At 38.8% G+C, this 17,233-nt stretch overlaps 1 protein-coding gene across 1 annotated transcript in view; it reads left to right on the forward strand.

Moving 5' to 3' along the window:
- Positions 1-1,476: 1,476 nt before the first annotated feature.
- The window catches only part of dnd1 (DND microRNA-mediated repression inhibitor 1), a 40,245-nt gene continuing 24,488 nt past the window's right edge, over positions 1,477-17,233 (forward strand). Inside the window, 2 exon segments of the mRNA XM_008419982.2 lie at positions 1,477-2,459; positions 4,492-4,597. Coding sequence (XP_008418204.1) covers positions 2,196-2,459; positions 4,492-4,597 — 370 coding nt within the window. The 5' untranslated portion in view covers positions 1,477-2,195.

A 17,233-nucleotide genomic window follows, 5' to 3' on the forward strand; every position in this document is an offset into this window, starting at 1 on the left:
TTCCGACTAGTCAGAATGACATTTCTGATATCTTGAATTAGTATTGTGTCTAGTCAAAACGTCCCTGACTTACGTAGCAATTTGAAAGTTTAATAAAACAATGAAAAATAGAGAAAACGAAAAAAATATGTTTGAAAATGTGCTACTTTTATGTTGAAAATGGTTTGACAATAGCAATTTTAGCTTTTCAAAGCTGTTTTTAAGTACATTCAGTTGGTCGGAAATGAATAAAATTCTTTGCAGATATCAGAAGCAGTCTAATAGTTTATGAAGTTTTACTATGTCCGCATTTCCAACATTGTCAAACTTGTTTTAATTTGTGGCATTTACTAACAATTTTGTGCAGGAAACGTAAAATTCTGCAGGCAACTGTTTGGAAACCACAAAGGGGCTTCTCTTCGCCATTAATAAGTGTTGAAGTAGGTCATATATCAAAGAGTTTATTAGATATTACAAAATCTAAGACTTTGGTCTTTCAATATGAGTGTTTTCAAAATGCTTAGATTTCTAACTTGTATTTTCTTCAGGGATTAATTTATCGCTCCCTCCTCAGGCGCTCGGAGGGTCACTTAGGGACTGTTAACAAATGTCCGAACCTAACACTCCTCACAAATAAATGTAAATAAATGCCTTTCAACTGACACGAGACACACTACCCTCTACTGAATTTTTAAGTAATATATTTTAAAATATTGTAATATTAAATAATACATTGTTTTCTTCATGAAATAGTTTCCAGGTCATGTGCCCAATTGACTCAAAATCGGGTGTGAAATTGTTCTGCTAAAGTGTGTAGGTGAGGCATACTCATTCTTACTCCATTTTAACCCTTTTTTAAATTTACTTTAGCAATTTTTTGTCAGTAATTTAGTAAATTTATTTTTTTTAGTATTTTTTGTCACAATTTAGTCCAAATTTAGAAAATTTTGACCAAAAAATTGCTAAAAAATATATTTACTAAATTCTGACCAAAAAAATAGCTAAAATATAAAAAGGGTTAAAATGGAGTAAAAAGGAACGTGCTTCATCTACACACTTTGGTAGAACAATTTCACGCTGATTTTGAGTCAATATGTCACATATCCCAGAAGCTATTGAATAAAAATACTACATTTTAACAAAAAAAAAGAGCTAAAATGGAATAAAAGTGACTGTGCCTCATCTATACACTTTAGCAGATCCATTTCACTCTGATTTTGAGTCAATGGAGCACATGCCTTGGAAGCTATTGAAGAAAACGTGATATTATTTAATATTACAATTATTTAAAATATTGAATATGACTTAAAATTCAATACTCAATAGTGTGTCTCGTATAACCACTTTTTTGTGTCAGTTGGTCACAAGGCAAGGCATACGTTTGTCAGGAGCGTTTGGTTCGGACATTTGTCCCTAAGTCAACCTCTGAGCTCTTAAAGAGGGAGCGGTAGATTAAGAAAATACAAGATAAAACTCTAACCATTTTGAAAACACTAATATTAAAAGACCAATAATTTTGCAATATCTAATAAACTCTTTTATCTGACCTACTTCAACACTTATTAATGGCGAAGAGAACAGGCAACAGCAACACAGACCAACGACATGAACTAACGAGAAGGACAAACAGAAAGGGGCGGGGACGTCTCATATCTTATTTGGAAATGGGACCATTGTAATCCGGAAGATTTCATATACTTCCGTTTTTATTTTCTTTTGAAATTAGTGATATATTTTCACCTTTAGGAAGGAGTTTCACTCTCAGAATGTATTTGAACTTCTCTCTTTTTTTTACTCCAGCGCAGCTCACAGTTTTTAGCATGTACTGCTTGAACTGCTTGGAGTAAAATGGATGTCACAGAAGTTACATCAAAAAACAACTGAGAAGGGTTCACTACTTTACTGCAGATTAATTGACAAGATGACAGTGAGTAATAACCGCGACGCAGCCACTGACATAACATGTACATATGCATGTTGCATAGTGGACACACATATGTCTTCACTATGTTACACTATGTTAGTGGAGACATAGTGGAGACATATGTTGCATATGTGTTCACTAACATAGACATATGCAACATAGACATATGCAACGTCTACATGCAACATCGACATATCCATAAAGCACTAAGACCATAGACATCAACCAAAGACACAAAGCAACGACAGAACAAACAACATCTACACATGACTTCTTCTCATTTTTGAAACTAATGGAACCCCATATTAACCTGATTGGTAATGTATGCCCTGCTTGCTGCATATGTAATGYATGCTTTAACCCTTTAACGTCCTGTGGGTTTACTGGAAGCTGCCACGGAGCCCGCGCGCCGTGTTGGCGGTGGAGGCCCCGCCATATCGTGACCCACCAATCAGCAGAAGGTCTGCAGGTGAGCWACGGGAAGACACGTGGTGTGGTTCTCCACGGGAAGAGTAACACAAACACGGTGGGAAAGATGGAAAACAAGTGCAGCCAGGTGAGTTTTGGCGCTCTGCAGGCCGCAGATTCAGCTCGGTCTGTGGCTACTTGGAATGTCCGCAAGCATGTAACAGGGAACATTAAAAGCTGCGTGTTGCCTGTCAGGGTTGTTACATTGTTTTAAGCTGGGGCATTCCCCGTTCACTTGGTTTACTCACATTGATGCAGTGGACGCGTCTGTCTGTCTGTTACGTTGTTAAAGTGTTTGCTTGTTTTGCTGCGCCTCTAATCTAAACACGCCACCGCCTCGCAGGTACTTTGGGCTCAGTGCTGACAAACATGTATGATGATTTATTTATTTAGATAGATCTGCTGTTGATTGTAGCGAATTTACAGAACTTCACACTTTTATTACCCCAGAACCAGCCTCGATATTCTCGAGAGGGTACTGGTGTTTTCAGCTCTAGCTTAGCCGTAAAACTATCGCTATCAAGTTTTGTTGTTGCTTTAGCGCGGTAAAATGTTTTGTCCGTGTCTTTTAAATTGATGTAACTAAATACTTTCTATCCTTGTAAAATAAAAATAATTTCKATAGTATRTTTGATTAAACGTACACCTGATTTTAATTACGACCAGCTGCTGCTCTGTGGCGCCACCTCATGATCAATTTTCGGTACTGCCACATGTTTAAAGTTTTCGCTCCGTGTAAAGTTGCATCGGATTAAAGAAATAGAATTAGTTCAGTAGCTCAAATCTAAAACGTGTTTATTATAGGTTTATYCMACCCAGTGGAATATGTTTCTGTTGATGATGTGAAATATTAACCTCAGCCCAGTTAGAAAGACCACCGTCATGTTTTGGGACTGTTGGATGAAGCTGAAGTACCCAGGCAGAACCCATGCTTGTATGGGGAGAACGTGCTAACTCCATGACAAGAGACTTCAGGCTGAGATTCAAACCCAAAACCTTCTTGCTGCTAGTTGATAACTATGCTTTTGTGCAGCTGCTTAGCTAATAAAAACAACAACAAAAATCCAGGTTAGAATATTAAATTAGTCATTTTTAATATTGATCGGTGTGCATACTGAAAGCATGTCCAGGTACTGGSCAAGACATAAACTAAATACTGGTTCAGGGCTCCCTTTGCATGACTTCCTCCATCAGTGCAGTATGACATGAAGGAGATCCGTATGTGGTTCCTCTGAGGAGCAGTGGAGGCCCTKGTTACTTTATCAACYATCAGTCCACAAGTTCTCTGTAGGTTTAATGTCAGACTGAATTGTTGGCCTCCAGGGTCATTGAAGCATCCTTTGGTACCGGTACCTTTGGCTGTGTTGGTTGGTACCAAGTTCTGCTAGAAAATCTAATGAGCATCTCCAAAAAGCTGGTCAGCAGAAGGAAGTATGAAGAGCTCTAACGTGACTGTGTCAGGCCAGTGGCGCAAAAAGTGGGTATGCAGMGTATGCAACGCATAGGGGCGCAGCACCAGAGGGGCGGTGCGCCAATGATGTTTTCCCATACACTTCAGTGCGCCTTACGCTCCTTCACCTCGCTCACATAATAAGGTAAATGTAGCGAGGTTTACCCTTCACGTATCGTCGCCCTGGGGGGGGGCGGGAGGCGATTTATGTTTTCGCATCCACCAAAATAATATGTAGTTGCGCCACTGTGTCAGGCTGTGGACCTGAGAAAACCCAGTGGACCAGAACCAGCAGGTAACATGGCTCCCCTCCAATGACTGTGGAAACTTCACTCTGGACCCATAAACATGAATTCTCTTCCTSTCCCAACTAGCAACTTTACTTRTATCTGAAAACAGGACTTCAGACTATTAAATAACATCCCASTTCAGATGTTTCTGATGTCCAGAAAGGCCAGGAATGGCCTATCAAAAGAATGTGACGGCAGTAGAACATGTCCTGGATACGTCTGTGTGAGGKGGATCCTGAAGTTCTGACTCCAGTCTGCAAGCTGTAAACTCCTGGTCGGGGTTTACTCCACAATCCTCTCAAGACTGCTGTTGTTAAATGTTTCCTGTTGGTTGTTGAGGTGTTGTGAACAACGCGGTCCTGCTGTGTTTTGACTGTCAGGTGCAGAACATTGAGCGAGTGCAAGCTCTGGAAGCCTGGCTGGAAACGACCAACACCAGGCTGACCCAGGTTAATGGCCAGAGGAAGTACGGAGGACCGCCTGAGGGTGAGATGCACAGCCACACTGGGACACCATCATATAAACGCATTAGGCATACAATGCTGTGAAAAACTATTTGCCCCCTTTGCAGGTCTCTGCTGCTGTTTTTGTCTCTACTGAAAGTTTTACATCATCAAATTTAAATCAGACAGAGATGGGGTGATTAAACCAAAAGATACATTTTTAAATGAGAATTTTATTCATTAAGGGAAAAAGTTATCCAAGCCAACCTGACCGTATNGAGAGCAGCTCTTTACTTATTTCCTGAATGTATCCTTAAACTATCCATTATTGTGTCTCCTTCTCTGAAGATAAAACAATGTTCTTTACAGCTGGTCACCTAAACAACATCCTGTTGCTCATCTGACGATGTGCAACAGGATCTCATCTGATCAGCCTTTGTTTTGTTTTTGTCCAAATGATGATTTGTTTTCTCTGAAAATATTCTGTGCTTCCTTATCCTCCTCATAGTTAGACTCCATGTTTTACCAAAGTTACCAAAGAGATGGCATCTCCAGGGGTCATGGGGCAAGAGGCATGGTCCATCCTGGACAGGTCAATAGTCCAACACAGGACAACACAGGACCAAACCACACAAGCACACAAGTACCCAAGGCCAATATGGAGGGAGACTAATGAAAAAAAACAAAGAACTGAATTACTAGCAACTTTGAAGAGCATGGTTATGCCATTCCTCCAAGTTCCTTCACTTCATTGTTGAATTATCACATCCCAGATACTTTTGGTCCGGTCTTCTCTTTTTGACTTGTTCAGAGTGTCCATACTCTTCCAACCATGTTTCTGATTTGGGATTATCTTGTTCCATTCTCTCTGTTTTATTCCCCATGACTAGAGGGAGAATCCATGCTGGTATCCATCACTGGCGATGCTGCACAGCTGAATGCCTCATAGGCACTAAAGCATAAAAAGCCAGCACCTATCTCCTCCAGCTTTGCTGCTTTGCAGAGAAGAATGGCTTTGCAGGGAATGGTCATCATTCCTCCAACACTGTGGTGATCATGCAAACAGAGGAAAGAGGCTGGCAGCCTGGTGTTGTCCTGCAGTCCTGCAGCCAAGCCTGCAAATTATGACAAACAGCTCCGTTTCATGGCTCCTTCTCTCTGCAGATGTCACAGAAGTAACACTCCTTCATTCCTTATACTGCTGCCATAACTGTTTGACTGTTTGAGTCATGCGGTAACGCTCATAAACCATCATCAACATTTCCCAGCAAATCAATATGATCTCTGATCAATCGCTCCCTCTGAATCCTTCCATTGATGATGTTCTCCATCAGAGCCAAGGCGCTCCACAATTACACAGCTCACCTTTGCGAGAAACAGCCATGCTGACCTTTGTCTGATCATACTGTACAGACATTAGGCTGTTGTTGTTGTGCTATTAGCTAGCTGCTAGCTAACGACTTTGCTAGCAAAGCAAGATAACTAAAAAGCTTCTCCCCTGTATCTTTAATGATATCAGACATTCCTTAGTATTGCTAATGCAATAAGGGCACATCACCCATCCAAAACCGATCATCTCCATAATGGATATATGTCTAATCTTCTAATTTCCTTCCAAATAAGTTTGTTTTGCAAAAAAGAAAGTTAACTTCATGAGTCAAAAATGTGTGATTTAAATTTTTAAAAAGTTTTTTTTAATCAAAACTCAGTAGGCTTTTCTCATGGTGACATGCATTAACAAATAAATTTTTGCTTTTGTTTTTTTTTTTTCGTTTTTCTGCAGTTCCACGTTAAAGTTTGATGCAGCTCTGCTTTCCTGAATGGACCATCTTCATCTCCACTGCAAGTGTAGCAAACAGGCAGCTCTTTTTTATAGATTACTGTACACTAAAAGGTTGCATTGTGCCCTTGTTTATATTTTAATAGTGTAATTATGTAAAGACAAAATATGTCTGGTGGTCTATCTCTGATTTACATATCCTGCTAAATTGCGGGTTTGAATATTGCAGTAATTTCCTATAACAAAGTAGACCTGCAGAAAGAAATTACTAATAAAATGTCTTACATAGGCATAGTGCTATGCTCTATATCAGTGTTTCTCAACCTTTTTTGGGCCATTTTGTTCTTCATTTATTTCCATTTAGTTTCATTTGATTAATATTATCCTCTCTTGGTTTATTGCTATGTTCACTTTAGTTTCTTTCCTGTTGCTAGATTTATTTTATCATTTATTGACCATCAGTAATCTTCACTCATCACTTGCTGCTCCGTCTAATCATCATGTGTTTCACATCATGTGTTGATTTTTTCACTGTTTTTCTCTGTTTTTATGCCATAATTCACATCTAGTTCGTCACTCCGTTTTATGTCCCGCTTCTCCTGTTTCAGAGTTTTGCGCAATGTGGGCGTCTTTTTTTTTTTTTAAGCGGTCGGGAAGAGTATCGATGGGGAAAAGGCAGACTGACATAAACCTTTTAAAACAACGGAAACAATTCTGCATTCTGATTATTGAAATTTTAAAGTGCTGTGTTGTTCCAACACTCCCGTTTCATACCGGACCACTTASAGCACCGTGTTAACGCTATAAAATGAACCCTCTCTATCGTGGTATCACCCATGGAGGGATTTCTTTATTTCTTTATTTAAATTGGCTCATTTTTCAAAGGGATACACAGTGAGGGTATCGTTATTTTAGCTAGCAGGAGAACGGAGCTGCGCCAAGAAGCTAACAGAAGCTAACAAACACTGAATAGAAGAGCTGCCATCGATACCGTTGCAGSCAAGCATGTTTTAATGTTACACAATACAGTTTTACCAAGTTGCTCCAAGTCTAAACTGGTATTGTTGTGCATTTAAGGTGTAAAGTTTACCTTCGACCAAACGCCCCCCAAAGGCATCCCAGTGACCCCCTTTTGTAAAAATGTCCACCAGCGCCCCCTGCCATCCTTTGAACGCCCCCTGGGGGGCGGTACCGCCCACGTTGAGAACTGCTAGAATAGAAGAAGAGCTGCCATCGATACAGTTGCAGCCAAGCATGTTTTAATGTTACACAATACAGTTTTAACAAGTTGCTCAAAGTCTATGCTGGCATTGTTGTGCATTTAAGGTTTACCTTCGATCAAACGCCCCCCAAAGGCATCCCAGCGCCCCCCTTTTGTAAAAATGTCCGCCAACGCCCCCTGCTGTCCTCTGAAAGCCCCCTGGGGGGCGGTACCACCCACGTTGAGAACCGCTACTCTATATGGAGATGTTCGATTGTATATGTCACATTTTTGTAATTTATCATTGTTTATTAAACTCTGAAAGCTGAGTGGCTTTGTTAATATTCTGTCCTAGAATGAGGTTAGATGTGCCCTTTTTTGTTGTTGAGCACCTGCCCCTTTAGTGGTCTCTGCACGGCCCTGTTGCGGAGCTACTTACATACGTGTGATTGCATACACATCTTGATTACCTTAAAAATAATCAAACCTGTTGATTTTCAGCAGGTTTGAGTTGATTTGCTGATCTAACCCTGTTTTCTTCTTTCAGTGAAAATGAAATTACCCCATAGATGCATTTCTTGCGCTTCGGCTCACGGACCAATGCACTACATCTTTATGAGACAAAAACTAAGGAAAATTACTATTTACATTCGAGTGAGGTTTTCACATACTTTTATTTTTATTTTCTTTATTTTGTGTTCATGTTAGCTTATTAGCCCTGCGACAGACTGTCGACCTGTCCAGGGTGACCCCGCCTCTCGACGGGAACATTAGCTGGAGATAGGCACCAGCAACCCTCCCGATCCCACTGGGGAAAAGGGTGTATAGAAAATGGATGAATGGATAGGTTATCTTATTATCTGAGAATAAATGCGGTTCAGTTTTTACGTTTAAACAATAAAATATTAAAATCATGAAAAACATCAGGTTTGATGCTTCTTGGTCTACATAACACCGAATGTAGTCAGACTTCAGTATATTTAGGTGAGTTTTGACACTGTAGTTTGATATTGTCCAAAGAAAAAGTTTGCATGGCTGCCGCGCATATTCATGCCATATTTACGCAAACTTTGACGCAAAACTCATTTTTATACATGCTGACTTGTGCGTAAAATATGGTGCCGCACATTTTTTGTGCGCACGCACACTTTATGCATGAGGCCCCTGATGTTTAACTCCAGCTCCAACTAACGCTGCCCATTTCCTCTCCACGTCCTCTCCATGTCTGTAAAACCCTGGAATTTCCCTGAACTTCACATGTTAACTGCTCTGAGGAGGCGGCAGGCGGTGTTTGTCTGCCTGTGTGTTCGTCTATCACTTCTGCCATCCCAGCTTGTCAGCTGAGTAGTCCCACAGCTCCTCCTGCGTCCATTCAGCAGACATGCAGCTCCTAATGAAATCTGAGAGAGAGGAAACAGCAAGCTGGGAGCTCTTTGAAATCTTTTTATAGTTGCCGCTGCTTTGTAGACTTCAGTTAGCTTTAGTTCAGATCCACAGTCAGCTGCTTAAAGGAGTTTCTGTTTTCAAGTCTTATCAAATGTTCACGAATTCTCAGTCTGGAATAATCATGAGCTCCCGTTTCCTAATGAATATTCTCAACCTGCTCCTGAGATGATGAAGAGCTGAAATTACATTTATAGAGCTGCAAAAAAAATTTTGTGCCACTGATTAGTTTTTATTTGTTTCCTTGTTTATCACTGCTTAGTGGTGTAATAAGTCTTCAGATTTTTGACTCTCATTAATATGTTAATATATACTGTTTTACAGCATAGTTAGTTTTAGAATTGAAAATGTCTCTTATTATATTGATGTAAAGTTTGATTAAAACGCATTTAATTGCTATTAATTAATTACAGACCCTGTAATTAACTCAATTTAACAATTTAATTTGTATTGAGTCCCAGTACTAAAAATTAAAGATGTAAACATAGAAAAACTGCATTAGTCTCCTTTATTTTATTCAAATTATTTGTAGCATCAGTGATGCTCGCAGCAACAGGAGTAGCCATGTTTGAGTGTTTGCTCTTTGGAAAGCACCTTGTTGGGGCTGATAAAAATCTCTTCTGTTTGTGATATCCGTGTGGTTTCTCTGGTATCAATTCAACTATAGAAATCAAATCAAAGTGTCTTCGTGAAACATTGTTTTTTTTTTTTTTAGAAATTTTGGTTCTATGATAAGGTTTATGTTTATTTCCTTCTGGGATTAACAAAGTACTTTGGAATGGAATTGACCCTCTTTACGTGGAGAAGCAGCAGCTCTACTCTGGGTCCCTCTGGCATGACCAAGCTTCTCTCTTGTCTCAAAGAAAGAGCCCGACAGCCTGCAGAGGAAACTCATTAGTATCCATGATCTTGTTCTTCCGGTCACAACCCAGAGCTGTGGTTCCTGTATGACCCTGTACCGGTCATACAGGAACCCAGCAGGACCCTGCTGAAGGTGTAGAGCTGGTCCACTTTTCCACAACCAGAACCAGAACCACACTGCTCTTCCTGAATCTGAAGTTTGTCTGACCGATGGACCTTCCCCCCACCCCCAAGATCCCTATAAATTAAATGTCTGGGTAGTGACATGAGACTTGTGTTCCACACAGTTTGCAGTTTCTGTGCAGACATGTAGCTTTTGTGCAGTGATTGGATGCAGATTTATTCAGAATAAAAACTGTCTTACCTAAAGAAGTATTTTCATATCAAACCACATTTCTACTCTTATTTATTTTTTTCCTGCCAGAAAACAATCAGCTACCTTCATTTCAGTCCAGTTGCATCATCAGAGCCAGTGAAGCTGTGAAAGAGTCAGTCTGAAATGACTGTCAGTCTAATCAGCAGACTAATTTCTCAAAATGAGGGACAGACATGCATTAATTTCTTGGCTTGTTGTGTTGTCAGAAAAGCACACAGCCATCATCAGTTTGCATTAAAATGGCCTCACATGTGAGGAACCTGCTGCTTAGAATACAGCACCTGAAAGAACAGTTTTCCTTTCGAACAGGACTACCTCTTTCTGTGGAGCACACTACACAGTTGTTTTTCCACCAGTGCTCAACCTAGCAACTGGAAGGTGTAACTGTCTGCACACACTGAGAAAAAACTGTTTTTGACAAAGAATGGAGCATAGAAGTTACTTTTGTCCAGGGAAAACATGATGGACACAGACTGAGTTTCTGCTGGACGTATAGGAGCAGACAGTAGAAGGCTAAAGCAGAACTACTTTCAGATCTTAACCCACTGAGAACCTGAGCATGACTTAACTCTGTAAATATTGACTTTTCACAAGATTGTGATGTATTTGCCCATAAATGGCTTTGGAACTTATGAAATAATTGTGTTTGTTCTTCTGTATGTCTAACAAACATGTCTCGCCTTTTTTTCTACTTGCTTCTTCCTTGTAGACTTGTCAGGATCACGGCACCCACAGAGTCTTTCAGTAAAGTACAATACTATTGAAAAGCCAATTCTTTTATAAACTTCATCACCAAGGGAAACACATTTTATAGATTCATTTCACACAGATTGATGTTTGAAAGTCCTTTTCTTCTGTTTAATTATGACTTTATGGTTACAATGAATGAAAGCAGAAAAAAACAGAAATGTGAGCTTAATGAAAAGTATGTTTATAACTTGCTTAAATGTTATTATTTTCAAAATGTACTTTTAATCTGACAATCGAGACTCTTCGGGACATGTATGCTAATTTATTGAATATGACTGTTTATCACTTAGCAAGAGGTCAGGAGGTCAGACAGGTCGCCGGTCCATCACAGGAGGAAACAGGAGAACCAACAGAGAACAAAAACAAGGACAACATGCAGACTCAAAACCACAAGACCCGTTTCAATTCTGAGTAGTCCCACAGCTACTCAGGATTGAGTAGCTGTGGGACTACTCAATTCTGAGTGTCCATGACCCACATTTTATTTTATAAATATGGGTCATGGATACAATTGAAGGATTATTTCTTATACTTGTAAACATAATAAAGTTCTCAAGTCAAAGCACCCAGTACAGTAGATGGTTGCTGCAGAACCAACAGAGTGAGCCTGAGTTTCTCTGGACCAGAGGGCATCATGTTACTGTCAGTACTGAGGCTTCACAATGTAACTGAAGGACTTCAGGTCCGCCTCCCACACAGGTAAAAATCACATGACTCATCAAAAAGAAGAAAAACACTAAACCTTACACCTCCAACCTCAACCTGTCATATTTTTGTTGCTTTTTTGTTTGAGAGAGGTGAAAGATTTTGAAAACTGCAAACTGCTGCAGCTGAACTGATATCCCGTCAGACACCGGGCTTTTGACTGTGACTTCATCACATTCTGCAGGATCAAGAGGAAACAACAACTTTAATCCACATTATGTTATGTGTGGAATTATTATGGGAAAAAAATACATCAGATCATTAGTCAGAGAGGACACTCAGTCAGCTGTTCTTCTTTAGAGCAAAAAAATAAATAACAGGCAACAATTTACACATATGATACAAACATCTGTCTTTGTAAAATATGCCTTAAAATGTTGTTGTAATTTATGGCTCATATTTTATCAGATCAAATAGAGGACAAAATATGGAATGAGCCTGGAATCTAAAACAAAGATCTGCACATTTATGCAAATGAATGTTCAGTAATGAGCTGTTACCTGACTGAGTGACAGAAAGCGTGGCTCTGACAGGTGGCAGCACAAACGCTACAAAAGACTGTTTTTTTCAAGAAACTAAATAAACACCGTGTATAAATCTTTCCTCTATTTGACCTGAAAAGACGACAAACCATGTCACTAATTTCTTATTTTTTCTCTTTTTTTTTTTTACAAACAAAATCTTCAAACATTAAAAATGATTTGTTGACTGAAAATCTTCTGTTACTTTTTTTTAACACCAATAAGTCTGAAGCATTTGATTTGCATCTGCATCAGATTTTTTCTGAGAGATTTATTATTTCCCCCATCATTCTCTGCAGCAATGACAGTGTGAGAAATTCCTGGATGACAAGAGCAAATTGTAAACCTGCTTTTATTAAGCGTCAGGTTTTAATTTAGAAAATTAGACGTTTTTCTTATATGGCTCAACACCGACATCTTGTGGTTTTGTTTAGCCATTACACTAAGACGTCATCCTTAAGGTTTTAAGAAATACGCTGGATACGATGCATGACCTCAGCAAACATCTGGAGGTGAGTTTGCGGTGCAAACCTCGAACAGGAGTTTCTGTTCTTCACCATAAACTCATCATGACAGAATCAGAAGGTTCCATTTGTGTCAAAAATAAGTAGAAGTTATATGTGTAGATGTTGTTGGTCTATGTCACTGCTATGTGACTTTGGGTGATGTCTATGGTCTTAGTGCTTTATGGATATGTCGATGTTGCATGTAGACGTTGCATATGTAGGTGATGCATATGTTAGATGTTACATATGTCTATGTTGCATATGTTATGGAGGAATTCAAAGGTGCTGAACTCATGAAATAAGAAACAATACACAAACTTCATTCTCTCCGGCTCACAGACAACCAAGAAGACATTTAATGTACATCTGCAGAATCACACATTCCATTTTCATCATCTCATTTTCATCGTCTCAGTTTCCAAAATGTCTTGTCTCCTGCTTCTGGCTTCGAGCATTTATATCGTTTTCAGTCTGCTATTGTGTATTGTAAACCGTCTGACCAATGGCGTTCTGAATCTTGCTTCTGGCTCTGTTTTTACACTGTGTGTGTTGGAAGTTCCAAGAATTCTGGGCTGACCTCGTGGAAGTGAAATCTGCTCCTTCAGAGGACCATTAGTCAAATTGTTAGTCTAAACAAGATTATTTTCCAGTTAGCCTGACTCCTTCACACACAAACCAAGATTCCTCGCTGACTGTTCCCCTCTGGGATTGTTTATTCCACATGTCTCCAATCTGAATTCTTGTCTGACTCTTAGGTCAGATCGACCCAGAAGTCGACACACTACATTCCTTTTCAGTAAAACATATCTTAATATGAATCAACATAACTTTCAACTATTAACATAATTAAATTCCTACACAATGTCTATGTTGTCTATGTGTTCGCTGCATATGTACATGTTGCATGTTATCTGTGGCTGCGTCGCGGTTATTACTCACTGTCACCTTGCCAATTAATCTGCAGTAAAGCAGTGAACCATTCGCAGTTGTTTTTTGATGTAACGTCTGTGATTGGTCAATGTTGTTGGTCTATATGGCAAGACATTTTAACATAAATTCGGTTTTACCACCCTTACATTCCAAATATCTCAAATTGTTTTGTGACTAGACGTTTTAGCGATTTAAGATATCTATAATTATATTTCGACTAGACAAATTAACTATTTGAGATATCTCTAATTACATTCTGACTAGTCGAAATGATGTCAGATTGACTTGTATGGAGACTTCAATTCAAGATATCTATAATGAATTACTGACTATCTGAAATACACATTTCAGATATCTAATTATGATTAGTCATGAAGTAAATTCAAGTTATCTCGCTTTTGATTTTGACTAGTCGTAATTCTAATTAAAGATATCTCGAATTACTCCATAATTCAAGATATCTTAAACAGGGCCGTGCAGAGACCACTAAAGGGGCAGGTGCTCAACAACAATAAAGGGCACATCKAACCGCATTCTAGGACAGAATATCAACAAAGCCACACAGCTTTCAGAGTTTAATAAACAATGATAAATTACAAAAATGTGACATAAACAATCGAACATTTTCATATAGAGCATAACACTATGCCTATGTAAGACATTTTATTAGTAATTTCTTTCTGCAGGTCTACTTTGTTATAGGAAAGTATTGCAATATTCAAACCCGCAATTTAGCAGGATATGTAAATCAGAGATAGACCACCAGACATATTTTGTCTCAACAGAATTACACTATTAAAATATAAACAAGGGCACAATGCAACCTTTTAGTAGACTGCAATCTATAAAAAAGAGCTGCTGCCTGTTTGCTACACTTGCAGTGGAGATGAAGACGGTCCATTCAGGAAAGCAGAGCTGCATCAAACTTTAACGTGGAACTGCAGAAAAACTGAAAAAAAAAAAAAAACAAAAGCAAAAATTGAATTGTTAATGCATGTCACCATGAGAAAGGCCTACTGAGTTTTGCTTAAAAAAACGTTTTAAAAATTTAAATCACACATTTTTGACTCATGAAGTTAACTTTCTTTTTTGCAAAACAAACTTATTTGTGCATGTCAGAAATCTTTTCTTGCTATTCTAAGTTTTTGTTTGTGACACAAAGTTTTGCTTGTGATTCTCACATGATGTCTTGAGCAGGACCTAAAATCACAACAAAAGATTCCTGATGTGAGCAAATAAATGTTTATGTTTGGTAAAAATGAGTTATTTAATTAAAAAAATGTATTTTAAACAAAACTTTTTTTTTAAAGGAATCATTACAATTCCAAAAGTTTTGATTACAATTTTATTTTACTTAACTGAGGTTAATTTTTTTTACATTGAATGATTGGGAAACAAATTTAACTTCATACTCTGCGAACCAGACCCTAAACTTAAAGTCTGGGTTGAGTTTTTCCCCTTCATTAATGACACTTTTATTACATTCATTATATCTATCATGGTATTTCAGGGTGTTATTTTTAATTCTAAATGAATATCCTTGTTGGACAATTATTTAAGTGTTATTCTCCTTCAAGATACATTTACCCAACGCCAGAATAAATGTACATTATGCAGCAAAGAAAATTAGAAGATCTGACATATATCCATTATGGAGATGATCGGTTTTGGACGGGCGATGTGCCTTTATTGCATAAGCAATACTAAAGAATGACTGATATCATTAACGATACAGGGAAGAAGCTTTTAGTTATCTAGCTTTGCTAGCAAAGTCGTTAGCTAACAGCTAGCTAATATCACAACAACAACAGCCTAATGTCTGTATGATAAAAATACTGAATCGATCGATAAGAACAGTTTCTCCTCACCAGTCTGTCTCCTCCCGCTCAGTAGTTCTTCAGAGAAATGCAGACGCAGAGGCCTGTCAGTGTCTGTTGTATTTCATTACCTCTCTGCTTAAACCGCGACTCCGTGATGAAGCAGAAACAATACTTCAACGTTTTCCGTCATCTGACTACTTCACTTTATTCACCAAAACGTTTTTTTTTAATTCACCAAAAACTGTTCTGTAATCTGGAAAATTCGCTACGTTGAGCTCCGCAGTTAGCCGCCTTATCTCACTGCGCGAGAGGCAATTGCTTCCACCTCCATTATGGAGATGATCGGTTTTGGACGGGGGAGAGAGACTATATATACCACCTTCTGTTAAATTTTAATCCGAGTTTGATGGATTAAACGTTATCAAAGCCCGCCCCCTTTAATTACCCCCTCCCTCTCCCCCCATAGGACGTTTGTGACCCTGTGACCTCCGATACCCTTCAGTCAAATTTTAATCGGAGTTTGAAGGATTAATTGATATTAAACCCCTCCCCCCTTCCTGTGACCGGAAATTCCCCCACCAAAGACTTTAATCATACGGGAACTTTGTAACCTCCTGACCTCCCTCTGTGACCATCTGCTCACAGTTAACTTCTCCCGAACTCTTTGAATTAACCAATAGGAATCATTTACTTGTAAGTGAATAAATAAATATACTATATTCTAAACCATGTTGAACTAGATTAGGAATAATGTAACTATCTCCGGTTTTAAACAGATTGTCATGTTGCGTGTGCATGCGTGTGTATCTGAATGGGGCCGGGGAGTCTTGCTGCGGGTGTGTGTGTGTGTGTGTGTCCTCAAGCATGAGAAACCCACAGGATACGTCAGACATTCCTTCTGACAATAGCTTACAGTGCATTATTTGGTGATAGACAACAGTTTAACTGTTTTACTACAATATTTAGCTTACGGTGCGTTATTTGTTTTTGGATAACAGACTTATAGCTAGGTATGAGGGATACCCTCAGAAGGAAAACAACAATTTAACTGTTTTACTGTAAATATTCAGCTTACGGTGCATTATTTGGTGTTGTTCTGACCTCCCGACCTCYCTTTGTGACCATCTGCTCACCGTTAACTCCTCCTGAMCTCTTTGAATTAAACAATACAAACGGAATCATTTACTTATAAGTAAATAAATAAATATACTATATTCTAAATCATGTTGATTTGGATTAGGAATGTTGTAACTATCTCAGGTTTTAAACAGATTTGTCTTCTTGTTGGGTCTGCGTGCGCGTGTATCTATCATTAAAGATGGAGGTTACGGGGAGAGCCTTTGCTGCTGTGTGTGTGTGTGTGTGTGTGTGTGTGTGCTCAAGCATGAGAAACCCACAGGATATGTCAGACAGCAATATTTAAGGTAGCACGACAAGTCAGTACTGACTGAGTTTGTAATTTCCTTCATCCGTTCCGAAAACAGTCACTTAAATTWTAAACTCTATAGATACTTTTCTGTAACACCTGCTAGTGTGATACATTTCAGTAAAAGTTCTTCATCTGTAATTGCATTTCTTAAAGATATGTGGCAAGTAGTAAACAGGCCTACATGAGGCTAYYCAAATGTAACTTTTAGTTTTCTGCAGTGAAAGTGAAAGACAAACTCTAACATCGCTGCCTTTCCAGGATTTGTTCTCGCATCATTGTGAATTCTACTTTGCTTCAGTCTTTTTCCTGCTGTTGAATCAACACTGATCTTCTCAGTGCTTCATGCTTTCTCCAAAA

Source organism: Poecilia reticulata, linkage group LG10, assembly GCF_000633615.1.
Source record: "Poecilia reticulata strain Guanapo linkage group LG10, Guppy_female_1.0+MT, whole genome shotgun sequence".
NCBI lineage: Eukaryota > Metazoa > Chordata > Actinopteri > Cyprinodontiformes > Poeciliidae > Poecilia > Poecilia reticulata.